The 27,214-nt window shown below is 49.9% G+C and overlaps 1 protein-coding gene across 5 annotated transcripts in view; it reads left to right on the forward strand.

Annotated features, from left to right (window-relative positions):
• The window catches only part of LOC104304271 (protocadherin alpha-C2), a 212,461-nt gene that overhangs the window by 136,334 nt on the left and 48,913 nt on the right, over positions 1-27,214 (forward strand). For 3 of the 5 annotated variants that reach the window (XM_054168626.1, XM_054168627.1, XM_054168628.1), the window contains exons 2-3: positions 19,341-19,399; positions 22,474-22,562. In XM_054168626.1, coding sequence (XP_054024601.1) covers positions 19,341-19,399; positions 22,474-22,562 — 148 coding nt within the window. Of the gene's footprint in view, positions 1-4,622; positions 8,034-19,340; positions 19,400-22,473; positions 22,563-27,214 lie in introns of those variants that run through there. The other 2 variants (XM_054168629.1, XM_054168625.1) reach the window with 2 other exon arrangements.

Here is a 27,214-nt window from a genome sequence, read left to right on the forward strand (position 1 = left end):
CCAGGGGCAATGGCTTCAAACTAGAGCAGAGCAGTGTTAGATTGGATGTTAGGAACAAGTTCTTTATGAAAGGAATGGTGTAACACTGGAGCAGGTTGCCCAGGGAGGTGGTTGAGGCCCCATCCCTGGAGATATTCAAGGTGGGGCTCAACAGGGCTCTGGGCAACCTGATCTAGTTGAGGATGTCCCTGCTGACTGCAGAGGGGTTGGACTGGATGAGCTTTGGAGGCCCCTTCCAGCCCAGGCCATTCTATGATCTGGTTCCCATCCCCCTGACATGGGCAGGGACACCTCCCACTAGACCAGGCTTCATTCATCCTGGCTTTGAACACCTCCAGGGAGCGGGGGGCATCCATGACCTCCCTGGGCAACCTGTTCCAGTGTCTCCCCACCCTCACTCTAAAGAATTTCTTCCTCATCTCCAGTCGCAATCTGCCTTCTTCCAGCTCAAAGCCATCCTATCACTCCCAGCCCTTGTCAAAAGTCCCTCCCCAGCTTTCTTGTAAGCCCCTTATAAGGTCTCTCCCCTCTATTCATGTAGGACCCCTAGAAGGTCTCTCTGGAGCCTTCTCTTCTCCAGGCTGAACAAACCTCACTCTCTCATGCTGTCCCCATAGCTGAGATGCTCCAGCCCTGACCATTTCATGGCTTCCTCTGGACCCGCATTGCTGCAGCCTGAGGCCTTTCATTGTTGTGCTGTATGTTTGTTGGAGGGCTCTGTGGCTCTGCCCACAGGAGGTGTGGGGCAGAACTGATCTGTGGACTGTCTGGGCGAAACCACTCTTTGATTGCCTGCAAAAGTCATTCTGTGACCCTTCAGGCTTGTTGTGGATGATGCCTGCAAGGTGTTTTGACACACAGCCACAGGGAGCCTGCGTGGTGGTGCTGATGCAGCGCTTCTGGAGCCATTAGCAAGGTGCTGGCTTCTGGGCTGGCTTGGATTGGGGGTTGGGGGGTGTGGAGGATTTTGGGGGGGTTGGGTTTGCTTTTGGGTTTTTTTGGGGGTGTTCTTTTGGGGGGGTTTGCATTGTGGGTTTGCTTTTGGGATAGTTGGGGTTGCTTCTGAGGTGTTTTGGGGCTTACTTTTTAGGTTTGCATTTTGGGGTTCGCTTTTGGGGTGGTTTTTTTGTTTGGGTTTTTTTGAGGTTGCTTTTGGGGTATTTTGGGGTTTGCTTTTGGTGGTTTTTTTGGGGGGGTTGTATTTTGGGGGGTTGCTTTTGGTGTTTGCTTTTGGGATTTTTTGGAGGTTTGCATTTGGGGTGGGTTTGGGTTTGCTTTTGGGGTAGTTTGGGGTTTTTATTGAGGGTTTGCTTTTGGGGTATTTTGGGGTTTGCTTTTGGTGGGTTTTTGGGGGGGTTGTTTCTTGGGGGGTTGCTTTTGGTGTTTGCTTTTGGGGCTTTTGGGGAGTTTGCTTTTGGGGGTTTTTTTGGGGGGTGCATTTGGGGTGGGTTTGGGTTTGCTTTTGGGGTTGTTTGGGGTTTTTATTGAGGGCTTGCTTTTGGGGTATTTTGGGGTTTGCTTTTGGGGTTGTTTGAGGTGGTTTTGGGTTTGCCTTTGGGGTAGTTTTGGGGTTTTTTGGGGGGTTGTTTTTTTGTGGTTCTGTTTTGGTTTTTTTGGGGGGTTGCACTTTTGGGGGTTGCTTTTGGGGTTGCTTTGGGGTGCTTTTGGGTTTGCTTTTGGGGTAGTTTGGGGGTTTTATTGAGGGTTTGCTTTTGGGGTATTTGGGGGTTTGCTTTTGGGGTTGTTTTGAGGTTTTTGGGGTTTGCTTTTGGGGTGCTTTTGGGGGTTTTTTGGGGGGGTTGGGTTTTTTGGGGTTCTGTTTTGGATTTTTGGGGGGTTGCACTTTTGGGGTTTGCATTTGGGGTGGTTTGAGGTTCGATTTTGGGGTTGTTTAGGGGTTTTATTGAGGGTTTGCTTTTGGGGTATTTTTGGGTTTGCTTTTGGGGTAATTTTGGGGTTTTGGGTTTTGGGGGGGTGGTTTTTTTGGGTTCTGTTTTGGTTTTTTTGGGGGTTGCAGTTTTGGGTGGTTTTGGGGTTTGCTTTTGGGGTGGTTTGGGGTTTGATTTTGGGGTTGTTTTGGGTTTTCTGGGGGGGTTGCTTTTGGGGTTGTTTTGGGGTGCTTTTGGGTTTGCTTTTGGGGTAGTTTGGGGGTTTTATTGAGGGTTTGTTTTTGGGGTATTTTGGGGTTTGCTTTTGGGGTTGTTTTGAGGTTTTTGGGGTTTGCTTTTGGGGTGCTTTTAGGGGGTTGGGGTTTTTTTGGGGGGGTTGGGTTTTTTGGGGTTCTGTTTTGGATTTTTGGGGGGTTGCACTTTTGGGGTTTGCATTTGGGGTGGTTTGGGGGTTGATTTTGGGGTTATTTTGGGTTTTCTTGGGGGTTGCTTTTGGGGTATTTTTGGGGTTTGCTTTTGGGGTTTGCATTTGGGGTGGTTTTGGGTTCGATTTTGGGGCTGTTTAGGGGTTTTATTGAGGGTTTGCTTTTGGGGTATTTTTGGGTTTGCTTTTGGGGTAATTTTGGGGTTTTGGTTTTTGAGGGGGGGTGGTTTTTTTGGGTTCTGTTTTGTTTTTTTTGGGGGTTGCACTTTTGGGTGGTTTTGGGGTTTGCTTTTGGGGTGGTTTGGGTTTTGATTTTAGGATTGTTTTGGGTTTTCTGGGGGGGTTGCTTTTGGGGTTGCTTTGGGGTGCTTTTGGGTTTGCTTTTGGGGTAGTTTGGGGGTTTTATTGAGGGTTTGCTTTTGGGGTATTTTGGGATTTGCTTTTGGGGTTGTTTTGAGGTATTTTTGCATTTGCTTTTGGGGTACTTGTAGGGGGTTGGGGTTTTTTTGGGGGGGTGAGTTTTTGGGGTTCTGTTTTGGTTTTTGGGGGGTTGCACTTTTGGGGTTTGCTTTTGGGGTGGTTTTGGGTTTGATTTTGAGGTTGTTTTGGGTTTTCTTGGAGGGGGTGCTTTTGGGGTAGTTTGGGGTTTGCTTTTGGGGTTTTGGAGGGGTTTTTGTGTGGGTTTTGGGGGGTTGATTTTTGGGGGTGTGTTTTGGTTTTTTTTTGAGGGTTGTGCTTTTGGAGTTTGCTTTTGGGGGGTTGATTTTGGGGCTGTTTTGGGTTTTTTTGGCATTTGCTTTTGGGGTATTTTTGGGTTTGCTTTTGGAGTATTTTGGGGTTTGCTTTTGGGTTTGGGTTTTTTTTTTTGGGGGGGTTGTGTTTTGGTGGGGTTTTTGGGGTTGTATTTTGGGGGGTTTTGGCAGGGCTTGCACTTTTGGGGTCTGCTTTTGGGGTTTTGGGGGATTGCTTTTGGGTGTTTTTTGGGGGTTGCTTTTGGGTTTTCTTTTGGGGGTTGCTTTTGGGTTTTCTTTTGGGGGTTGCTTTTGGATTTTCTTTTGGGGTTTGCTTTTGTTTGGTGAGACTGTCAGGTCATTCACTTCTGAATCTGAGTATTATGATCTTGAAGGTGGGGAGCTAGCCAAAAATGTGAAGCTGAGTTTTCTTTAATATTTTTTTCTTTTGGCTCATGTTTCACCAACTGGACAAAATGGGCAAATTTCCACACATGTTCTAGGCACTTGGCATCTCTGTCCTTCTTGGTCTGCACAGACCTACATTTCTCTTTCTTCAAAAGCTAAGCAGGGTTGAGTGGTTTCACAGAGCTGTTTGCTGAGATACTGAGGATATGAGGATAAGTATGAGGACAAATATTTGGGCCACAAAAATGAGCTAAGAAGCAAATTATCCCATCAGCCAAAGCAGAAATGGGATAATCCTGCTCTCTTCTGTTGTCTCTTCTGATAATGGTGGCTGCTGACAAAAGCCAATAGAGTGGGAATTACTCAGCACAGCTATGAAACAGAATTAGGACAATTGCCTCCTGAGATTCGTTCATCAGGTACATGATAGTAAAATCTTTTGGGATTTATAGTGTAAGGTTGTACCCTTGAAAGTTATCTCACATGGTGCCCAAGCCCACAAAGGGCAATGAATGAGGTTTTAGCTGAAGGCTGGCATCACCTGGCCAATCCAGAGAGGATTCTTTGGTCATTCCAAAAGATTTTTATGGGGCAAGTGAGGGAAAAATCAGGGATACAAACACCAGCAGAGAAGCAATTTCTTCCCTGGGCAGTAGGTACAACATGGAGGACTGTGCCATAGTCCTGTCATGGAATCATAGAATACCAGGTTGAAGGGACCTTAAGGATCATCTGGTTCAGCCTTTCAGGACCTTTTTCATCCTGTGGTTTGTCTCATTAAAAACCAACGTAGTGACTTAGGTATTGCAAGAAAGAATGCTGAAGTGTTTTGTCTTTGCTGGGATTTGTGGCATTGGGATGAAACTCATTGCAGCTGCAGCAGCCTCACCCTCACTGCTGAGTCTGTTCCAGTTCATGGCCCTGGTTTTTTGTCAGTCCTTCATCACAAGGGCAAAGGAGGAGAAAACTGGAAAAAGGGATTGTGTTGCATTTCTCTGTCTTCTCCCCACCTGCACTGGATCACCTTGAGCCTGTTTATTGCATTGGATGAGAAACTGAAGCCCACGTTCAATGCTGGTATCTCGTGGGTGTGACTTGCAGAATCCTACCAAGCCCAGCTGCTGTCGGGGCACGGTGGCTGCTGCAAGGGCGAGAGGGAGCTGAGTGGGAGGAGGCTGGAAGCAGGGCAGGGGGGCCCGCAGAGATTGGGCAGAGGGCCGGTGCTGCAGCGAGGATGAATCTCCGCGGGAGCAGAGGGGCAGGTCTCCAAGAAAGAGGTCGTCAAACACACTGCAGCAGCACACCGACGGCACCGGACCTGGCTGGAGGCCCGTTTTTTTCCGGAGCCCTGCGCTGATTTAACCCTCTCCAGCGGATGCACTTTAGCACTGCAGCAGCAGGTCCAGAAGCGTGGACGGTTTGCGGCTCTTCTCCACCCACCCCCACGCACACACCTCTTCTCCTCCCCGCGCCCCCAAAGCTTCAGCAGCGAAGCCGGGGCGGAGACGAGGGGCGGCGGCGGAACAGGAGCCGCACCCCTCCCCGGCTCGGCAGCGGCCACCTCGGGAGCTCGGGGCCCGGCTCACCGGGGCGGCTGCAACACGTGGGTGAGGACGGTGCGGCGGGGCGAGCAGCGGCTCCGGCGGGCAGCGGGGTCCCTCCGGCGGGCAGCGGCTCCCGCAGGCAGCAGGGCAGGGGCGGCTCCCGCCGGCGGCCCCGCCGCTGTTCGCCGCCGAGGTGCTGAACCGGAGCCAGCCGCGGCTTACGCGTCCTCCCCCGCCGCCTCCTCCCGCGCAGCAGCTGGAGCAGGAGAAAGCGGATCCGGCGAGTCCCGGTCCCTCCTCCTTCCTCCTCCTCCTCCTCGGAGCTGCCGGAGGAAGAGCGAGGTGGGAGCCGGTGAGCATGGAGCGGGCGGCGGCGGGGCCGGAGGCAGCCGGTGGCTGCTGCTCGCCGCTTGCATGAAGCGGCCGGGCGGAGGCGGCGGCGGGGAGTGAGGCCGGGCCAGGGCCGGGCGAGGCGGCTCCGGGCTCCGGCAGCTCCCCCCACCCCCCTCCGGCCCCGGCCATGGCGGCGGCAGCTCGGCGGAGCCGCGGCGGGGCGGTGGTGCTGGGCCTGCTGCTGCTGCTGGGGCTCGGCACCGGGCGAGCGGCGGGAGGGCAGCTCCGTTACTCGGTGCGGGAGGAGCTGCCGCTTGGAGCCTTCGTGGGTAGCGTGGCGAGCGACCTGGGCGTGGATCCGCGGCGGCTGGCAGCCAGGGGAGCACGGCTAACCTCGGGCAGCGGCCGGCAATACCTGGAGCTGGAACTGGGCCGCGGAGCGCTGCTGGTCCGGGAGCGGATGGACCGCGAAGCTCTCTGCGAGCTCAGCCCCACCTGCTTCCTCAGCCTGGAGCTGGTCATCGAGCAGCCCATCGAGGTGCACAACGTGGAGGTGGAGGTGCTGGACATCAACGACAACGCCCCGCGCTTCCCCCGCCAGGATTACCGGCTGGAAATCAGTGAGTCTGCCCTGCCTGGGGCTCGCTTCCACATAGAGAGTGCCCAGGACCCCGATGTGGGCACCAACTCTGTGCAGAGCTACCAGCTCAGCCCCAGCCACCACTTTGCCCTGGACCTGAAAGGCTTCCAGAGTGGCAGCAAACTCCTGGAGCTGGTGCTGCAGCAGCCACTGGACCGGGAGCAGAGTGCCCTGCAGCAGCTGGTGCTAACTGCTGTGGATGGTGGGGACCCCCCCAAGTCTGGTACAGCCCAGATCTCTGTGCGAGTTATGGATACCAATGACAACCCTCCTGCCTTCGACCGTTCCACCTACACCGTGAGCCTTCTGGAGAATGCCCCGCCAGGCACACTAGTGGTCAAACTCAATGCCTCAGATCCTGATGAAGGCTCCAATGGGGATGTGATCTACTCTTTTGGCAGCTACACCCCACAGAAGGTGAGAGAGCTCTTTAGTGTGGACCCACACTCGGGGGAGGTGCGGGTTAATGGTACCTTGGACTATGAAGAGGCATCCTCCTATGAGATCTATGTGCAAGCCACCGATCAGGGCCCTGTCTCTATGGCTGGGCACTGCAAGGTGCTGGTCAACATTGTGGATGCCAACGATAATGTTCCTGAGGTGGTCCTGACTTCCTTGTACAGCCCAGTGCCAGAGGATGCAAAACCAGGAACTGTGGTGGCCCTGATGAGCGTCACCGACCAGGACTCGGGGCTGAACAAGCAAGTGAGCCTGCGCATCCCCCCTGGCCTCCCCTTCACACTCAACTCTTTCAAGAACTCCTACACCTTGGTCACCCAGGGCAAACTGGACCACGAGAAAGCAGCAGCCTATAACATCACAGTTACAGCTACCGACTCCGGCAGCCCCCCACTCTCCTCCCAGAAGGTGATCCACGTGGAGATCTCCGACATCAACGACAACCCTCCGCGCTTCGAGGAGCCCGTGTACTCCGTTTACATCCCAGAGAACAACCCCATTGGAGCCTTGATGTGCACTATCAAAGCCACTGACCCAGATGTCGCCGAAAATGCCTACGTGTCCTACTCTCTCCTGGCTGGGGAGATCGAAGGGCTACCTGCCACCTCCTATGTCTCCGTCAAATCTGACAGCGGCAACATGTATGCCACCAGGTCCTTTGACTATGAGACGCTGAGGGAGTTCCAAGTGACTGTCCAGGCTCAGGATGCTGGGATGCCACCACTGAGCAGCACTGTCACTGTCTACATCTATGTGGTGGACGAGAACGACCACGCTCCCCAGATTCTGTATCCTACCTCAACCAACAATTCAGCAGCCCTGGAGATGATCCCCCGCTCGGCCTATGCTGGATATTTGGTAACCAAAATTATAGCCATTGATGGGGACTCAGGGCAAAACGCTTGGTTGTTCTTCCACCTGGTGCAGATGTCAGACCCGGGGTTGTTCAGGATAGAGCTCCACACTGGGGAGATTAGGACTACTCGCAAACTGGGGGAGGAGAGCTCGCCCACTTTCAACCTGACGGTGGAGGTGAGGGACAACGGAGAGCCCCCCATGTCCTCGTCGGTAGCCATCACCGTTGCCGTGGTGGACAGAGTTTCCAAGATCATCCCCGACAGGAGGAGACACGTTAAGAGCCCAAGCAGTTACTCAGAGATCACTCTGTATCTCATTATCGCTCTGAGCGCCGTCTCCTTCGTTTTCCTTTTCACCATCGTTGGGCTCAGCATCATCAAGTGCTACAGACACAGTCTGTATGGGCACTCCTGCTGTGCAGGCTTCTGTGGGGTCCGAGAGCGCTGCTCTGCTGACTTATACAAGCAGGCCAACAACAACATCGACGCCAGGTTACCCCAGGGCTTGAAAGTCCAACCCCATTTCATTGAAGTGAGGGGCAATGGGTCCCTCACCAAGACCTACTGCTATAAGGCTTGCCTGACAGCGGGGTCAGGAAGTGACACTTTTATGTTTTACAACACCTGTGGCCCAACAGGGACAACTGGGCCCTCTGCGGTGGTGACTGAGAGGCATCTGACAGGACAGAGTGGGCAGAGTGCACAAAACCTGATCATACTTAAAAATGACTCCATGACTCCTAACGAGGTGAGGCTGTGGTGAGAAATGGGCAGCTCAGGGAAGTGCTCTGAGCAAAGCTGTCCTCCAGGAGAAATTCAAGCTGGGGAAACTGCTTAGTCTTCCTCTCTTTTTGGGCTCCCTGCCATGCAGCTATGAAACGTGGTTCTAATGAGTCTAATCTGTGCAGTGCATTCTGGTTTTAGGTAAACACTGGGACTTTCAGGGTCCATTTGGTAAGTTCAGTGTATGCCACTTCACCTTTGCAACTGTGCAAGGGTGATGCTTCCTTCTCCCTTCTCTTACAGATCTCTCCCTGCTGCCAGAGACTGCTAGGGAGTGACATGTGTGGGTTTAAAGTTTTAATGCTGAAATTAATATTGCAGGGGGAAAAAAAAAACCCCAAAGTGATTAGCCTGGAAATCCATAGCTTACTTGATGGCAGTTACAGATGTTTGCAAATGCATTGATTTCATGCCTGGGCCAAGCTGCTGAATTTAGCTCATGGCACTAATAGGCTTTGCTTACTAACACAGTGGTGGTTTAGTTGTCTGAAAACTGCAGTTCCTCCTTTGAGCATATTTGTTGTACCCAGTGTTTCATTTTGTGCTTTCTGGATGGTGACCACCCAGTGAGTCCTGGTGGATAACAAGTTCTATATGGGACAGCAATATGGCCTAGTAGCCAAGAAGGCCAATGGGATCCTGGGGTGCATTAAGAAGAGTGTGTCCAGTACATCCAGGGAGGTTCTCCTTCCCCTCGACTCTGCCCTGGTAAGACCTCACCTGGAATATTGCATTCAACTTTGGGCTCCCCAGCTCGAGAGGGACAGGGATCTGCTGGAGAGAGACCAAGGGAGGGCTATGAGGATGCTGAAGGGACTGGAGCACTGCCTGGTGAGGAGAGGCTGAGAGCCCTGGGGCTGTTTAGTCTGGAGAGAAGGCGGCTGAGAGGGGATCTGATCAATGTCTATCCGTATCTGAGGGCTGGGGTCAAGTGGGGGACAGGCTCTGCTCAGTTGCACCCGGGGACAGGACAAGGGGCAGTGGATATAAACTCCAGCACAGGAGGTTTCACCTCAACAGGAGGAGGAACTTCTTCACTGTGAGGGTCACAAAGCACTGGAGCAGGCTGCCCAGAGAGGTGGTGGAGTCTCCTTCTCTGGAGACTTCCAACACCCATCTGGATGTGTTCCTGTGTGACCTGTGCTGGATTCTATGGTCCTGCTCTGGCAGGGGGGTTGGAGTCAATGATCTCCAGAGATCCCTTCCAACCCCTAACACCCTGCAATCCTGTGATCTTTGTGGAGGGGATAACAACAAGTTAGCCTCGTTCTGTTGCAGTGTGACAGCTCCTAACGTGCTGCTTTGCTGCTGACAAATTGTTTAATACCTCTGGTTTGGCCAGCAGCCTGTTAACCATTTCAGTATTTGCCCACAGTGGTTGCTTTATGCCAGCACGCAGGCAGCCTGCAGTCGCTGTGTGGTTTGCCTGCTCTCGACAGTTTCCTTCCTACATTAGAGCACAATTACATTCAGGAGGGCTCACAGGAGAGACTAACTCTGCATCACAAAAGGAGCGTTTTGCAGTCGCTGAGTGCTGTTTGTACCCTACCGCTGTGGCAGCCGTTTAAGATCAGTTTGTACATTAGCCTTTGCTGTGCCTCCAGACGTGGGAATGCTAAAGGGGTGACTGCAGTGGGGAGGGAAGGAGCCTGACTCGGGTGTTAATGTCACAGAAATGCAATCTATTCCTTTAGATAATTTTCTTCCTCACATATGAAGAGCTCAGCAGCTCTTGCAAATGGTTGTTTAGTTGCACAGAGATACACAAATCTTAAGGAGTGGCAAATCTTCCATTAAAAATGCTTTTAGAGGGTCATGATCATCCATTCAAAACTAATCCAGTTAAGGTTGGTGCAGTTGTTTTCTATCAGTCACAGGATACAGGGGGAGTATTCTTTTTCCTGTTTTCACACAGTTCTTGCACTTTGAATTATTTATGAGTGCAATAAGTAAAAATCCAGTAGCTGAAGGGAGCTACAAGAAAGCTGGGGGGGGCGGGACTTTATTTGCAAGGGCTTGTAGTGATAGGAAAAGGTGGGGATGGATTGAAGCTGGAAAAAGGGAGATGGAAACTGGATGTTAGGGAGAAATGCCTTCCAGTGAGGGTGGGGAGACACTGGAACAGGTTGCCCAGGGAGGCTGTGGATGTCCCCTCCCTGGAGGTATTCAAGGCCAGGTTGGATGTGGCCTTGAGCAACCTGGGCTGTTGGGAGGCGTCCCTGCCCATGGCAGGGGCTTGGAACTGGATGATCTTTGAGGTCACTTCCAATCGAACCCAGTCTGTGATTCTATGCCTGGGATCCGTTTGCTATAGGATGGAACATGAGACATGCTCCATGTATGCTGCAGAATCAGAGAGTGAAATATAAACCTTAAATGTGATTAATTTAAGGGGAGGGAAGGAAAAAGAGGAGAAGTAATTGCAGATGGCTTCAGTTTGGATGCAAGAGTGGCAGGAAAATAGTTTAGCAGATTCCTCTTGCATTTTAGGGAATCTAGGCCTGTCTGGATGCATTCCTCTGTGACCTGAGCTAGATTGTATGGTCCTGCTCTGGCAGGGGGGTTGGACTCAATGATCTCTTTGGGTCCCTTCCAACCCCTGACATCCTGTGATGCCGTGATCCTGTGAATCACTCTGCTGAATGCAATGAATTGGCAAGTTCTGAACACGGTGCAAATCAGGCACTGGCCTCAGAGCCAGCTCAGGCTTGGAGTGCAAAAGCAGAGGGATGTACAGAGCAAACTACTGCCTGCCTGCTATGATGGGTTAAAATTAGCCTCACAACTAATCTGGCCAAACTACCCCCAGAATAAATGGCCAGACAAGCTCAGGTTGGGATGGAAGCAAATGAAGCTCTAGTTACAAGCAAACTAAACTCTAGAAACATGAAATGCAAGGAATATATACAAAATCCACCATAGATGTACAATATACAGATATTTACAGTTCATAAACAACACAGAAACTCCTCAGACCCCCCTGGAAGGATCCAGGGGGCTGTTTACCTCCTCCCCCACTATCTCTTTCCTTCCCATTACCTCACACAGTAGTTAAAACAGAGATACTCCTGGCAAAGCCATGGGAGAGAGAAGTTGCAAGCAGAAGTGATAGATGAAGAAAAGAGAGGAGAAAGAACTGTTTCTGCCTCTGCTCTGTATCCCATTATCAATCCAATGAACTCCATAGACCTTAGCATTATTTTCCTTTTGCATCCAATGGTAATTTCTTTTACTTTCATTCTGTGCAGTCAGGATCTGGGCTAAAGTTCCCCTTTCAAACTGTAAGAGCTGCCAAGAGAGGAATCGATTGTTCAGATCATTCTGTGTGATTTAAACTGAGCTGAAACTCTGACAAATTCTACCTGCCATGAGCTCCTTAGGTCTCTGCTGCTTTAAACTGTCCTGGGGTAGTGGGTCCTGTGAAGACATTTAGTGCCAGGTGTGCATAAGCAAATGGGTGAACATCCTGGCATTCACTAATTACTAGTTCTCAGCTAATTACATGCTATCAAATCCTCTCTTTTCCCTCCTTTCAAGATCATGCCACCCATTGCTTAGCAACATTGAATTCTGCTTTTAAAGGATAATAATCTTTGCATTGCTAGGTCCTTCAGAGAGCTGTGTTTCTTTTTAGTGGAAGTGAACTTCTAACCAGTCTTTAGAAGCCTTCCTCGGGGCAGCTTAGCAACAGGCAGCATTCTCCTCCTCTTGGTTTATAAAGTTCATCTCTGATCTGTGTGGCACTTTTGGGTAATGTCAACAGGCTCCTTTGGGGTTTTTATTTCAGTTTTTGGAAGCAGCCCTGTGGAAAAGGACTTGGGGGTGCTGATGGATGAGAAGCTGGACAAGAGCAGGCAGTGTGAGCTTGCAGCCCAGAAGGCAAATCGCATCCTGGGCTGCATCCAAAGCGGCGTTGCCAGCAGAGCCAGAGAGGTGATTCTGCCACTTGGCTCTGCTGAGACCTCACCTGGAGTACTGCATCCAGGTCTGGAGCCCTCCATATAGGAATGACATGGACCTGATGGTGCAGGTCCAGAGGAGGGCCACAAAATGATCAGGGGGTTGGAGCACCTCTGCTTCAAGGACAGACTGAGGGAGCTGGGGGTATTTGGCCTGGAGAAGAGAAGGCTGTAGGGAGATGTAATAGCAGCCTGCCAGTACCTGAAGGGGCTACAGGAAGGATGGAGAGAGACTGTTTGCAAAGGTCTGTGGTGACAGGACAAGGGACAATGGCTTCAAACTAGAGAAGAGCAGATTGAGATTGGATGTCAGGAAGAAGTCCTTTACTATGAGGGTGGTGGAACACTGGAACAGGTTTCCCAGGGAGGAGGTTGAGGCCCCATCCCTGGCGATATTCAAGGTGAGGCTGGACAGGGCTCAGGGCAGCCTGATCTAGTTGGGGATGTCCCTGCTGACTGCAGTGGGGTTGGACTGGGTGACCTTTGAAGGTCCCTTCTGGCCTGGACCTTTCTGTGATTCCATGATTTTGTTGCTGGGTTCTGCCACTTTCAGGCAAGGTTTTGGTGCTTTGCTCTGGAGTCCCTTCCCTCACATGCCTGTGAAGATGCTGAGTGATGCCTGGCTTCTGTCTTGTCCTTAGTTTAACTTTTTATCTCTCTTGTCTTGTTCTTACATTCTGGTTGGTTAAGCTCACTCCTTATGTCTTGTGTCTCATGACAATCTTTTCCCTTCAGTTCAAGGAGTAACAATCAAACCAACCAAGCCGAAACCACCAACAGAGGTTCTGACAGGAGTTTTGTGCCCCAGAAGGCAGCCTGGCACATTCCTAGTGATGAATCTGGATTCTTGCTAGAATTAGATATAAACACATTCCTTCTTGCCTTTTTTGTGGCTGACCAAGTGTGCTGCTCAGAAAGAAATTTGCATGGTGCACTAAGGACACTTTTCAGAAAGCTAAAGCAAAGCTGCACATTAGTGGTGCTAAGATCCAGGTGTTCAGAGGAGTTTTCCAGCTGTTTGCTCTACCTTTGGGTCTTTCTCTGTGTTCTGCATTTCAGAACCAGCTTGCTAAGCACAGAAACCAAAACAGTTTGCAGATGACTCTAAACTGGGAGGCAGTGTTGATCAGCTGGAGGGTAGGAAGGCTCTGCAAAGGGGTCCCTCCAGGCTGGTTTAACAAAGCTGAATGTCAGGTCCTGACTTGGGTCTCAACAACAACCACATGAATCATAGGATTATAGAAGTGTCTGGTTGGAAGGGACCTCAAGGCTCAGCCAGGTCCAACCCCCCTGCTATGGGCAGGGACACCTCACACTACAGCAGCTTGCTCACAGCCACGTCCAGCCTGGCCTTCAAAACCTCCAGGGATGAGGCTGCCACCACCTCCCTGGGCAACCTGTGCCAGTCTCTCACCACCCTCATGGGGAACAACTTCTTCCTTACATCCAATCTCGATCTCTCCATTTCTATTTTTTTTCCCATTCCCCCCAGTCCTATCACTCCCTGACACCCTACAAAGTCCCTCCCCAGCTTTCTTGTAGCCCCCTTCAGATACTGGAAGGCAACAATTAGGTCTCCTTGGAGCCTTCTCCTCTCCAGCCTTCACAACCCCAACTCTCTCAGTCTGTCTCCAGAGCAGAGCAGCTTCAGCCCTCTGCTCATCCTCGTGGCCCTTCTCTGGACACCTTCCAGCACCTCCAGTTCCTTCCTGTATTGGGGGATCCAGAACTGGATGCAGTGCTCAAAATGGGGTCTCAAATGATACAGGCCTGGGGGAAAGTGGCTGGAAAGCTGCCTGGCAGAAAAGGACATGGGGCTGCTGGTTACCAGCTGGCTGAACACAAGCCAGTGTGTGCTCAGGTGGCCAAGAGTGTCCTGGCCTGGATCAGCAAAGGTGTGGGGGGCATGAGCAGGGCAGTGATGGTACCCCTGTACTCAGCACTGGTGAGGCCACAGCTCAAATCCTAGGTTCAGTGTTTGGGCCTCTCACTCCGAGAAGGACATTGAGGACTTGGAGTGTATCCAGAGAAGAACAGGGCTGGGGAAGAGCTCCTGGGGGAACTGGGGGTGTTCAGCCTGGGGAAGAGAAGGTTGAGAGGAGACCTCATTGCTCTCTACAGCTCCCTGAAAAGAGGCTGTAGTGAAGAGGGATCAGGGTCTGCTCCCTAGTCTCAGGTGACAGAAGGAGTGGAAATGGCCTGAAATTGTGCCAGGGAAGGGTTAGGTTGGAGATGAGGAAAAGGTTCTTTGCTGCAAGAGTGGTCAGGGATTGGAACAGGCTGCCCAGAGAGGCTGTGGATGCCTCCTCCCTGGAGGTGTTCAAGAACCCTGTGGCCATGGCACCTGGGGCCATGGTTTAATGGCAATGGTGGTGCTGAGTTGCTGGTTGGACTGGATGATCTCAGAGGCCTTTTCCAACCCAAACAATTCTATAAACCAAACCAGCACCCAAGAAGGACTCATCTTGATACCACTTTAAAAGGTGAGCCTGTTTTGAAGTGTCTAAATCCAGTCAAGCCACAGCATCAGCTGGTGCTGTCTTTCTCACAGAGGCTTTAGAGGTATTAATGGTGGAATATCTTACAATCTCAGTTCAAGACCTTAAGCTTTTAAGAAATTCTTCAACCCCACTGACATTGGAAAGGTTAACTATAAGTGTTTGTTCTGTTGTTCAGTGGCAGCACCTGAATCTGTTCAGCTAAGCAGGGACAGTGCTCTCTACTTCAGGGCAGTCACACTCCGGGGCTGACGCTTCCTGCTCTGCCAGCAGAAATTGGCAGCCAATATTAAGCAGAGGAAGGTTTGGGTTTTTTTTCCCACCCTCTTAGAATTCATTAAATCCACTTTGCAGAAGCACCTGATTGTTCCCTTCTCTTTAGCTGTCTCAGAGTTAGAAATGCAAATGAGGAAGAAAATCTTTGGGCTTCTGACTCAGTCCCTCTTCCAGTTTCTATTCAGAGTTCTTGTGTGATAAAAACATGTCCAGACTAGAAGTGGTTTGTTTTCCACATCGAATTCAGACCATTTACAGAAGGAAGCCAGGAATAGAAGCCTCTCTTTCCCCACATCTGTCAGTGTTATCTCCCCAGGAAATAAGCAGAGCTGTAAGGGGTCAGGGGCTCTTTGTTCTTGCTTCAAAGGAAATGTCTCTGACAAATGGACCCTGTGTAGTGTTGTCCTGCATTTGTGTGCAAAGAGGAAGGGAGCAGGATGCTTTTAGCAGTCTCACCTGGTCTCGAGCACAAGCCCTATGAGGAGAGGCTGAGGGAGCTGGGGTTGCTTAGCCTGGAGAAGAAGAGGCTCAGGGGAGGTCATATTGCCCTCTACAACTACCTGAAAGGAGGATGTAGCCAGGTGGGGGTTGGTCTCTTCTCCCAGGCAAGCAGCAACAGAACAAGAGGCCAGAGTCTCAAACTGCACCAGTGGAAGTTTAGGCTTGAGGTGAGGAGAAAGTTCTTCACAGAAAGAGCTGGGCTCCCCAGTTCAAGAGGGACAGGGATCTGCTGGAGAGAGTAACAGCAACTAGAGAACTGTTTGGGAGCAGTCCTAAGATGCCACAGCTTCTAGATAGTAACCTTGGAAGATGCCACAATCTGCTGTTTGCTGCTGTCTCTGTCCCATTGCCATGGTAAACAGTGGAGTGAATGAACAATGGATTTCTAACTGATGACTTTCTCCTGCCATCTCACTCATTGCTGATCTGATGTCTGCAGGTTGCCATTGCAACACAACACAGATTTTTGTCTTCTGGCCAAGAGCTTGAAAGCTCTCAGCTGAAAATCAAAAATCTATATCCTGTAAGCAAGTGGCTGCTGCCCTCTTTTCTCACTCCTACCCAACTCAGGTCAGACTCTTCCAGCTCTTTGAGATGATCTCTCTTCATCTGTGTTTTACCTGGGGCTTTTTTACCTTCCTCCTCTTCCTCTCACTGCACAACCACCACCCTGCACCTCTCCAACAGCAAAACCAGAGCACAAGCTCTTCCCCATCCCCAGCCTGGCAGTTCCCCTGCTAGGAGAAAATCCCCTAGCAGAGGACAAGTCAGACCTTGTGGTGTCAGCATCCTTCATGCATCAAGAAAAGCAACCTCAGGAGAGGATCTGAGCAGTGTGTGTTCTTTTCTACCCTCTTGCATTGGCTATTCCTGCATGGTTGACTTTAAGAGTTGCTTTGACACCCCTGGGACAGGGGCCAAAAATGGAATGAAGCAGAAAATACTAGAAGCATGCATAATAGGCTCCTTGTCAAGCCACTTTCTGCTAAAGTCAGCAGAACCTGAGCATGCCAGGGAACTGGGGGGCTAAATGGGAAGGAAATTGCTAGCACAGATGCTTAATGTGTGGTTGCAAGTAGCAGCCTTCTCCCTGTTGTATAAGTCAGCCCATAAAGAATACCAGGGCTGTGCTTCATCCAAGAGTAGATCAGCCTTGAGTGATGCTGGAGCTGGGAAATGTGGTGATAGAACCACAGTGTGAGTTGTAATTGCTCCATTTTGATTTGCATCAAACCTATTGATCCAGGGCAAAGCAGACCTCAGGCCTCCAGAGGAAACCCAGAGTTGGCTTTAAATAATTCAGGATATTCAACTCTTTTCTTTCTTTTCTCTTCCAAGTAATGGGGCAAAATTAATTCCTGATCTGCCTCCAGCAACTTGAAGAGAATGAAACCATTACTGTCATCTATTATTTGTGTGTTTGGCACTGGTCAAGGCAGCCCAGGAATGAGTGGAGTCCATTATGTATCTGGACACAAGTTGTCTCCTTGAATTCAAGTGCCTGAAGTGTAGTCCTGGCTGTGGTATCACCTCCAGAATAACTTCTTGAGAATCCTGAGAAATAACCTTGTTAGGTGTTCAGGGCTTCATTTCAAGGCACCTGAAGCCTGCATTCGTTGGCTGGAGCTGAAAATGAGTCTGATGGTTCCCTGACAATGCAAACCACACTCTTCTGGAGCAATTTCTTTGAGCAGCAGAGGACTGGTTAATTACCTCTTTATTTTGCAAGCCACCCTGCTGCATGTGCTGAGGGTTGTTGGTCAAAGAGTATTGCTGAGAAAAGCTGGAATTCCCCTGAGCATTTATCTACCAGTCCTCAGAGTCTGGTGTGGCTCTTGTGTATTCCCAACCTGATCCTGTGGATCCACTTTTTTTCCTTCCTCTCAAGAGCTCAAGATCTTGCCTGCAGTTACTTGAACAGTGAATTAAAAGTCTGAGGTCATTTTTCATATATTCCCCCTCCCACCTCTATTTCTTCTCCTGAATATGGAGATTTAGTAGCTCTTGGAAAGAGCACTTCTGCCTTTCATGAATGACTTACTCATAGATTCACAGAATCCTATGGTTTGGGTTGGAAGGAACCTTCAAGATCAGCCAGTGCCAACTGCCTGCCATGGACAGGGATACCTCCCACCAGTCCAGGGTGCTCAAGGTCTCTCCCAGCCTGGCATGGAACATCTCCAGGGAGGGCAATCCACAGCCTCTCTGGGCAACCTGTTCCAGTGTCTTCCCACCCTCACTGTCAAGAATTTCTTCCTCATCTCCAGTCTCAGTCTCCCCTTTCCCAGCTCAAAGCCTTTGTCCATCGGCCTGCCACTCCCAGCCCTTGTCAAAACTCCCTCCCCATCTCTCCTGGAGCCCTTCAGGTACTAGAAGGCTGCTGTGAGGTGTTCCTGGAGCTTACTCTTCTCCAGGTTGAACAACCCCAACTCCTTCTGCCTATCCCCACAGGGGAGGTTCTCCAGCCCTTTGACCATCTTTGTGGCCTCTTCTGGACCTGCTTCAGCAGTTCCCTATCCCTCTTTTGTTGGGGGGGCCCAGAACTGGATGCAGTGCTGCAGGTGTGGGTCTCTGCACATCTGATACAATCCAGTGCAGTCCTCTGCAGTGCACTAAGTGCCAGCAGAAACCTCACAGCAGAGAGGTCATCACTTGGGACCCCTTCATAGGGCAGGGGAGGGTCAATTTTATACATCCCCTGGCAGCTGCTCTGCAGTCTTTCCTCAGCTTATCAGGTAAAGAGGCAATGTGTGCTGTGGATTTATGATGGCTTTTAGTTGCTGTGCCCAGAATAGTGATGAATATAGGAAGTAGCTGTCCACCACTTGCCAGCATTAAATGTCATTCCACGGAGATCATCTCTAGCCAAAGGCCTTGGCAGGCCAACAAGTTCCTCTGCCACAGAGCCACCCACCCTTTGTGTGCCTGCTTGAAAATTCTTCATATGAGGCAGTTCTGAATGGTCACACAAATAGAGTAGCCTGTGATGGAGAGAAAGTTCTTCACAGACAGTGTAATTGGCCATTGGAATGTGCTGCCCAGGGAGGTGGTGGAGTCACCTTCCCTGGAGGTGTTTGATAAAGGCTTGGATGTGGCACTTGGAGCCATGGTTTAGTTGTCAGGAGGTGTTAGGTATTAGGTAATAGGTTGGACTTGATGATCTCTGAGGTCTTTTCCAACCTGGTTGATTCTATAATTCTATGAAATTAGCCCCCCCCCCTCCCCCCCCCCAATTAGGAGAAAACTACCCCCAAAATAAATGGCCAGACCAGCTCAGGTTGGGATGGAAGCAAATGAAGCTCAAGTTACAAGCAAACTGCAGTCTGGAAGTATGAAATGCAATGAATTTGTACAAGATAACACAATGGTTGTAGGATATAGCTATATTTACAATTTATGAACAACACAGAAACTCCTCAGCCCCCCTGGGATGGATCCAGGGGACTGTTCACCTCCTCTCCCACTCCCTCCCTTTACCTCACACAGGAGTTAAAATAGAGATCCCCTGGCATGGCCGTGGGGGAGAGGGAGAGAGAAGGTGCAAGCAGAAGCAACAGAAGAAAAGAGAAGAGAAATAATTGTTTCTGCCTCTGCTCTATATCCCATCAGCAATCCAATGAATTTTATAGACCTTAGCATTATTTTCCTTTTGTATCCAATGGTAATTTCTTTTACTTTCATTCTGTGCAGTCAGGTTCTAGGCTAAAGTTCCTCCTTCAAACTGTAACACAGCCCCCTGTAGAATCTTCTGGACAATGGGAAGAAAGTCTTTCCAGTGAAGAAAGAACAGATTGCCCAGGGAGGTTGTGGATGCCCCCTCTCTGGGGGTGTTCAAGGCCAAATTGGATGAAGCCTTCAGCAACCTGCTCTAGTGGGAGGTGTCCCTGCCCAGGACAGAGGTTTTGGAGCTGGATGATCTTCAAGGTCCCTTCCAACCCAACCCATTCTGTGAATCTATGAAACCCAGCCAGCTGCAGCAGCTTTTCAGCAGTGACCACCACACATTAACAACCTTGTCTTGGGCTTTTGTCTCTGCAGCCAAAGCACCCCAACCCTGACTGGCGCTACTCTGCATCCCTCCGGGCAGGAATGCAAAGGTATGTATGGATGTTTCTCCACTGGGAGGGGAAATTCTTTGTCCTCTGTGAAAAGGGCAAAGCTGCCTGGCTTCTCTGATGCCTTAGACTGAGGATATCTATAGGTTGAGATGGAAAGCACCTGTTCTGGGCTACAGTGTCCTGTTCTGGGCTCCTCAATTTAAGAAAGACATTGAGACACTGAGACATTGAGAGGTCTGGAGCACAGCCCTATGAGGAGAGGCTGAGGGAGCTGGGGTTGTTTAGCCTGGAGAAGAGGAGGCTCAGGGGAGACCACCTTCTTGCTCTCTACAGCTACCTGAAGGGAGGTTGTAGCCAGGTGGGGGCTGGTCTCTTCTCCCAAGCAACCAGCAACAGAAGGAGAGGACACAGTCTCAAGCTGAGCAGGGGGAAGTTTAGGCTCGAGGTGAGGAGAAAGTTCTTTAGAGAAAGAGTAATTGGCCATTGGAATGTGCTGCCCAGGGAGGTGGTGGAGTCACCATCCCTGGAGGTGTTCAAAAAAGGATTTGATTTGGCATTTGAAGCCATGGTTTAGTTGTCAGGAGGTGTTAGGTGATAGGTTGGAGTTGATGATCTCTGAGGTCTTTTCCAACCTGGTTGATTGTATGATTCTATGTTTCGCTGCTGAGTTCTGCTCCAAGCATTACAGATCCAGGCTGTCTGCATCTCATGCTGTTATTTTGCTACCACAGATCTGTGCCTTTTTATTTTGTGTTTACCTCCTGCCTTTTTATTTTTTCTCCCCCTACTTTGACTGTCAAGGCCTGATTGCTCCAATTATTGAATTATTTAACTGTGCTTATCCACCTTTTGTTTACTTTAAAGCTGCCTGCAATCATCAATGCTGATTCCCTTTCAATAGGTTCTCTGCATCATTGATGTGTTTGCCACCTTGTCTCTCATTACCACCAAAGTGCTGTGCCTGCAGTCAAGTTTATTAAGCAGTCAAGATGATTAGTGCAGTTTAAAGAACCTTTTGAAGAGGGGAGAGGGATTTGGAAAGAAGGGAAAGCGAATCTGGGTCCAGATCTTTGCAAGTCCTCTACTTTGAAAGTCCTCTACCAAACCCACTACGTGGTGGGTTTGGTAATCACACACACAGAGCGTGAATTTGGAGAATTACCCCCAAAACAAATGGCCAGGCTAGCTCAGAAGGTTTTGGAAGGAAATGAAGCTCTGTTTACAAACAAACTAAAATCTAGAAACATGAAATGCAATGAATAGGCACAAAATACACAATAATCTACATGTATTTGCAATTTATAAACAACAGAGCCCCTCTGGATAAAACCAGGGGGCTACCAATAGCTCTCCCCATCTCCATTCCCCCTTCCCCCTCCCCATGCCCCCTGTAAAAGGGTGTGATGGGTTGAAATGACCTCCCCCCCCAAAATGAAATTGCCAGACCAGCTCAGTTGGAAAGCAAATGAAGTTCTATTTGCAAGCAAAACTAATATCTAGAGACATGAAATGCAATGATGTACAAAGTATACAATATTTACATGGATTTCCAATTTATAAACAGCACAAGAACCACCCCCTGGACAAAAGCAGGGGGTTACCAACAGCTCCCCCTCCTTCCCCCCTGTACAAGGGAAAAAAAGGAAGAGGAGCAAAGCAGAGAGTAGCTGTTAGTACTTAGCCACAACAAGAACACAGCCAAGGTCAGCAACAGCCAAGCAACAACCACCAGCTAGTACCAGTTAGAGTGAAGAAGCTGAAAAGAACAGGGCCTCAACAACCTCTCTGGGCAGCCTGTTCTAGTGTCTCACCACCCTCATTGTGCAGAACTTCCTTCTGATGTCCAACTTAAATCTGCCCTGCTCCAGCTTCAAACCATTGCCCCTCAACCTATCCCCACAGGCCCTTCTGAACAGGGAAGGCTGGGGAGAGACTGTCTAGATGGCCTTGTAGTGACAGGACAAGGGGCAATGGTTTGGAACTGGAGCAGGGCAGATTTAGGTTGGACAGCAGGAGGAAGTTCTTCACTGTGAGGGTGGTGAGACACTGGAACAGGTTGCTCAGGGATGTGATTGAGGCTCCATCCCTGGGGAGACTCAAGAGCAGACTTGATGTGGCCCTGGACAGCCTGCTCTAGTTGGAAGTGTCACTGCAGGGGGGTTGGACAAGATGATCTTTGGGGGTCCCTTTCACCCCCATTCAGTCTGTGAATCTAATCCTAGCAGCCAAGACCATGTGTAAATTTCTTGTTAGTGATGTCTGGCCAAGAAAAGCAGTGTCCTGCTGGGAGCTTCCTTTATGAATTGTGCCACAGATGTACTTTAGTAAATAATCAAAGATATTTTTGCAAACAGGTAGATCACAGCTCACAGGATGTTAGGGGTTGGAGGGGACCTCTGGAAATCGTTGAGTCCAACCTCCCTGCCAGAGCAGGACCATAGAAGCCAGCACAGGTCACACAGGAACACATCCAGACAGGGGTGGAAAGTCTCCAGAGAAGGAGACTCCACAACCCCTCTGGGCAGCCTGTTCCAGTACTCTGTGACCCTTACAGTAAAGAAGTTCTTCCTCATGCTGTGGTGGAACCTCCTGTGCTGTAGTTTCTATCCATTGCCTCTTGGCCTATCCCAGGGTGCAAGTGAGTAGAGGCTGTCCCTGTCCCTTCCTTCCTGACCATCAGCCCTCAGATATTTATAGACATTGCTCAAATCCCCTCTCACTCTTCTCCTCTCCAGACTAACCAGGGCTCTAAGCTTAGGTATTCAGTATTCAGTATTCAGTATCACTAAGGTTGGAAGAGACCTCAAAGATCATCGAGTCCAACTTGTCACCACAGACCTCATGACTAGAGTAGGGAGGACACTACTGCCCACTGCAGGCTTGAACTCAGGACCTTCCTATTAAGGGTCTTATGTGCTACCCACTAAGCATCAGGTCCCTTTAGCCTTATATCTCCAATGCCCCAGCAGAATTTGGTAGCCTCCTGCAATACTCTAGTAGTAGCTGCACAGCAACAGTTACAACCTTTGAAGAGCAGCAAGCAAGGGAAATGTTTATACAGCCCAGGACAGAGGAGAACTGGAGAATCTAACTCTTGTTATCTGCTTCTTCAGTGCTGTGCATGTGGAGGAGGCTGGAGTCCTACGTGGAGGACCAGGAGGGCCTGAGCAGCAGTGGCCAACTGTCTCCAGTGCTACTACAGGTAAGGATGTGGAAAGGAAGAATGTATGTGAGGAACTCCTGTTGACCAAAGCAGATCTCCAAATGCTGCTTAGTTTTTCACATCTGGTTTGTGTCTTTGGGTTAAAGTTCTTGCAAATTAATCTGTGGAATCTAAACAGAGTGGAACTATAAAGCCTCAAATGCATCTCTTTCTTTGCTCAGGCTCAGGTGAGCATAGAGATAAAAGAGTCCTTGATCCCAGCTTCCACTCTGCCTCGGGAGGTTGTTGCTTTGTGTAATGAAACAATGGAAGGAGTTTAGTCCTGGTGTGTGCATTCAGAGTCAGAATGCTGGGCTCTAGAGCTGACTTCAAAAAGAAGAGTCAAAGTGGAGCAGGAGCTTATCAGTTCTCCCTTTGTCAGTTTTGCAAGCCCACTAAGTCTCTCTGAGTGTCTTATCTTGTTTTCCCTGCTGAAACCAGACCTGATTTTCTTTGCTAGCTAGTTTCATTCCCTAGTATACAATGATGGAAGCTGAACTGTTATTTCCTTGTCAAACCAAACCCAGATTTTAGAATGTGGCTTCCTTGATCTCTACAACTATCTAAAAGGAGGTTGATATGTGCTGAGGTTGAGGTTGAAGGTGAGGTTGAGGTTGAGTGAGGCCACTGTTGGTCTCCTCTCCCAACTAACTAGTGATAGGACAAGAAGAAATGATCTTAAGATCTTAAATTATCCCAGGGAAGTTTTAGGTTGGATATGAGGTAAAATGTCTTTGCTGCAAGAGTGGTCAGGGATTGGAACAGGCTGCTCCGGGAGGTGATGGTGTCCCCATCCTTGGAGGTGTTCAGGGAGTGTGTTAAGTGTGTAGATGTGGTGCTGAAGGCTGTAGTTTTGTGGTCATGGTAGTTTGGTTATGGTTGGGCTTGAAGGTCTTGAAGGTCTTTGCCAACCTTAATGATTCGATAATTCTGTGACTCTGTGAAAGGAGGTTGGAGTAAGGTGGGGATTGTCTCTTCTTCTTAGTCTCAGGTGACAGAAGGAGAGGAAATGGCCTGAAATTGTGCCAGGGGAGGGTTGGGTTGGAGATTAGAAAAGATGTCTTTGCTGCAAGAGTGGTCAGGGATTGGAACAGGCTGCACTGGACAGCATTAGAGACCCTATCCTGGGTGACAGTTAAAAGATGTTTAGATGAGGAGCTTAGGGCCATGGTCTAAGAGCTGTGTACAGGGAGATGTTAGGTTATGGTTGGAATTCATCATCTGAAGGTCTTTTCCAACCAGGTGATTCTCTGATTCTAGTCTATGGTTGGCACTCCCAGTTACAACATAGCCATGACTTAATGATGCCTAGCAAGGCCTGCCAAGGTGGTGCAGGGGAGCTGTCTGCAGACCCAGAGTTGGAAATGACTGTAACTAACAGGGGCTAGAATCATCCTGGGGGGGGCGGGTTATGCCCTTCCTTCTGTTGCAGGCTTTGCAGGAAGCTTGTGAATGGTGTGCATGGTGCCTAACCTTTGAGCTTGCATTTGAAAATGTCATCTCAAGTACACTCTGCCCTTTCCAGGGGGGTTCCCTCAGGCTTTCAGCTGCACTAATCAGCCTCGACTGAGTGCTCAGTCTGTTACCTTGTGCCGAGTTCAGGAAGGATGCAAACATGCACCCAGAGCTTCTACTTGCTGGGAGTGCAGAGTTCTAAGTACCTGAATGCAAATGCAAATGTAGGATGGGTCCTGTCTTCTGAGGAGGTCCATTGGCATTTAGGTCTCACAGCCCTGTTCCACTCTCTGGAAGACAGGCTGAGGGAGCTGGGATTGTTCAGCCTGGAGAAGAGAAGGCACTGGGGAGACCTAATAGCGACCTACCTGTCCCTGCAGGGGTTTGGAATTAGATGATTTTTAGGGTCCCTTCCACCCCAAACCATTCTGTGATTCTGTGACAATATTAATGATCCCAGAGGAACTCTAACCCTGTTATCTTTTGCCATCTGCATTTCACCATCTGGAGCCCTCAATACAGGAAGGACATGGACCTGATGGAGCAGGTCCAGAGGAGTGCCAAAGAAATGATCAGGGGGTTGGAGCAGCTCTGCTACAAGGACAGGCTGAGGGAGGTAGGAGTGTTCAGCCTGGAGAAGAGAGGGCTCCAGGGAGACCTAATAGAAGCCTGCCAGTACCTGAAGGGGGCTACAAGAAGGCTGCAGAGGGACTGTTTGCAAAGGCTTGCAGGGACAGCACCAGGGGCAATGGCTTCAAAGTAGAAAACAGTAGATTTAGGTTGGATGTCAGGAAGAAGTTCTGCACCATGAGGGTGGTGGAACACTGGAACAGGTTTCCCAGGGAGGTGGTTGAGGCCTCATCCCTGAAGATGTTCAAGGGATGAAGGACAATGCTTTGAAACTGGAGCAGGGCAGATTTAGGTTGGACATCAGGAGGAAGTTCTGCACAAGGAGGGTAGTGAAATACTGGAACAGGTTGCCCAGAGATGTGGTTGAGGTCCTGTTCTTGGGCACATTCAAGATCAGACTCAATGTGTCCCTGGGCAGCTTGCTCTGGTTGGAAGTGACCCTGCTGACTGCAGGGAAGTTGGACAAGATGACCTTTGAGGGTCCCTTCCAACCTGATGCTGTCTGTGATGTAGTGGCAGTGGCTTAGCAGTGGTGGTGGGCTTGTGAGCTCTATCTGCTTGGACTTGATGATCTCAAAGGTCTCTTTCAACCTCAGCAGTTCTATGGTTCCGTGAAGAGGAGATTTTTCCACCACAGAGGAAAATATGACTCATTAGAATTGCAGCACAGAATGTCCATGCTAATTACAGCTCCCTTGAAATCCCATTTTTGGGAACCAGGTTCCTTGTAGATGAGCTATTTTTTTCCCTGCACAGCACAGTCTCATTTGTTTTGTCTTTGTCCACTCCCAAGGTATTGATGCCCCTGACATAACATTAATTAACCCTTGTTGTTAGTGAGTTTCAGGCAATATTCTTCTCCAGTCTGCACCTACAGCTCTCCCTGCTCCTTACCAGCAAACAGGTGATTCACAGGGAAATCTCAGTGAGGATTAGTGGTTGTGGTAGCTGTGCTGCACAGTACTAAGAGAAGGAGCAATGGATGCAAAGTAGAACGTAGAAGGTTTCACCTCAGCATGAGGAGAAACTTCTTTCCAGTGAGGGTGACAGAGCCCTGGAGCAGGCTGCCCAGAGGGGTTGTGGAGTCTCCTTCTCTGGAGACTTTCCAAACCCTCCTGGATGCATTCCTGTGTGGTCTACCCTGGGTAGCTTTTGGCAGGATCTCTGGAGGTCCCTTCCAACCTCTTAACATTCTGTGATTCTGAGTGTGGCAACATGCAGCAAATTTTCAGCAGCTCACTGCCACTCTTTCAGAATCCTGTCTGCAGTTTCCCACCAATGTCTTTTGCAATGCTTCTTTCTTCTTCTTCTGCCTTAAATTCAAGGTCTGTAATCTTGTTTGTGAGGTTCACATACACAGCTGGGGCTTTGCAGAAGAGATTCAACTCATTATGGCCACTTGCAGTCAACTGACTCAACAAAAGTATTTCATAGACTCATAGAATCATGGAGTTGTTAGGGTTGGAAAGAGACCTCAAGGCTCAGCCAGGTCCAACCCCCCTGCCATGGGCAGGGACACCTCACACTACAGCAGGCTGCTCACAGCCACATCCAGCCTGCCCTTCAAAACCTCCAGGGATGAGGCTGCCACCACCTCCCTGGGCAACCTGCACCAGTGTCTCACCATTCTCATGGGGAACAACTTCTTCCTCACATCCAATCTCAATCTCCCCACTTCTACTTTTGTTCCATCCCCCCCAATCCTATTATTTCCTGACACCCTAAAAAGTCCCCCCCCAGCTTTCTTGGAGCCCCCTTCAGATACTGGAAGGCCACAGGAAGGTCTCCTGGGAGCCTTCTCCTCTCCAGCCTGCACAACCCCAACTCTCTCAATCTGTCTCTAGAGCAGAGCTGCTCCAGCCCTTTGCTCATCCTCATGGCCCTTCTCTGGACACCTTCCAGCACCTCCAGATCCTTCCTGTAATAGGGGCTCCAGAACTGGATACAGCTTCTCCATAGGAAGATGATCATAGGGCTGGAGCATCTCTCCTGTGAAGACAGGACGAGATAATTGGGCTTGGAGAGGAGAAGGCTCCAGGGAGACCTTAGAGCAGCCTTCCAGTATTTGAAGGGGACTACAGGAGAGCTGAGGAGGGACTTGTACAAAGGCTTGCAGTGACAGGACGAGAGGCAATGGCTTCCAACTGGAAGAAGATGGATTTAGACTTGGCATTAGGAAGAAATTCTTCCCCATGAGTGGAATAGGTTGCCCAGGGAAGTCATGGAGGCTGCAAGCCTGGAAGCATTACAAATCAGGTTTAGTGAGGTGTTGAGCAGCCTGGTCTAGTGGAGGTGTTCCTGCCCATGGCAGTGGGGTAGGAACTGCTGATCTTTGAGGTCCCTCTCAACCCAACCCGTGCTGTGGTGATTCCTGACTTATTTAGATATGAATGAAGTGCACCTGGGTCTAGATAAACTCCTAGAGAAGCTCTCTGTTATCTCTCTTATCCACAGCATCCTGTGACAGCTCCAAGTCTTGACTTCTGACTGCCACAAACCGCTTCAGAGCCTGCTCTGTGCACACATTCTCCCTGCGGTGTTAGTGAATTGATTCCTCCCAGTCAGTT

This window comes from Dryobates pubescens, chromosome 16, assembly GCF_014839835.1.
Source record: "Dryobates pubescens isolate bDryPub1 chromosome 16, bDryPub1.pri, whole genome shotgun sequence".
Taxonomy (NCBI): Eukaryota; Metazoa; Chordata; class Aves; order Piciformes; family Picidae; genus Dryobates; species Dryobates pubescens.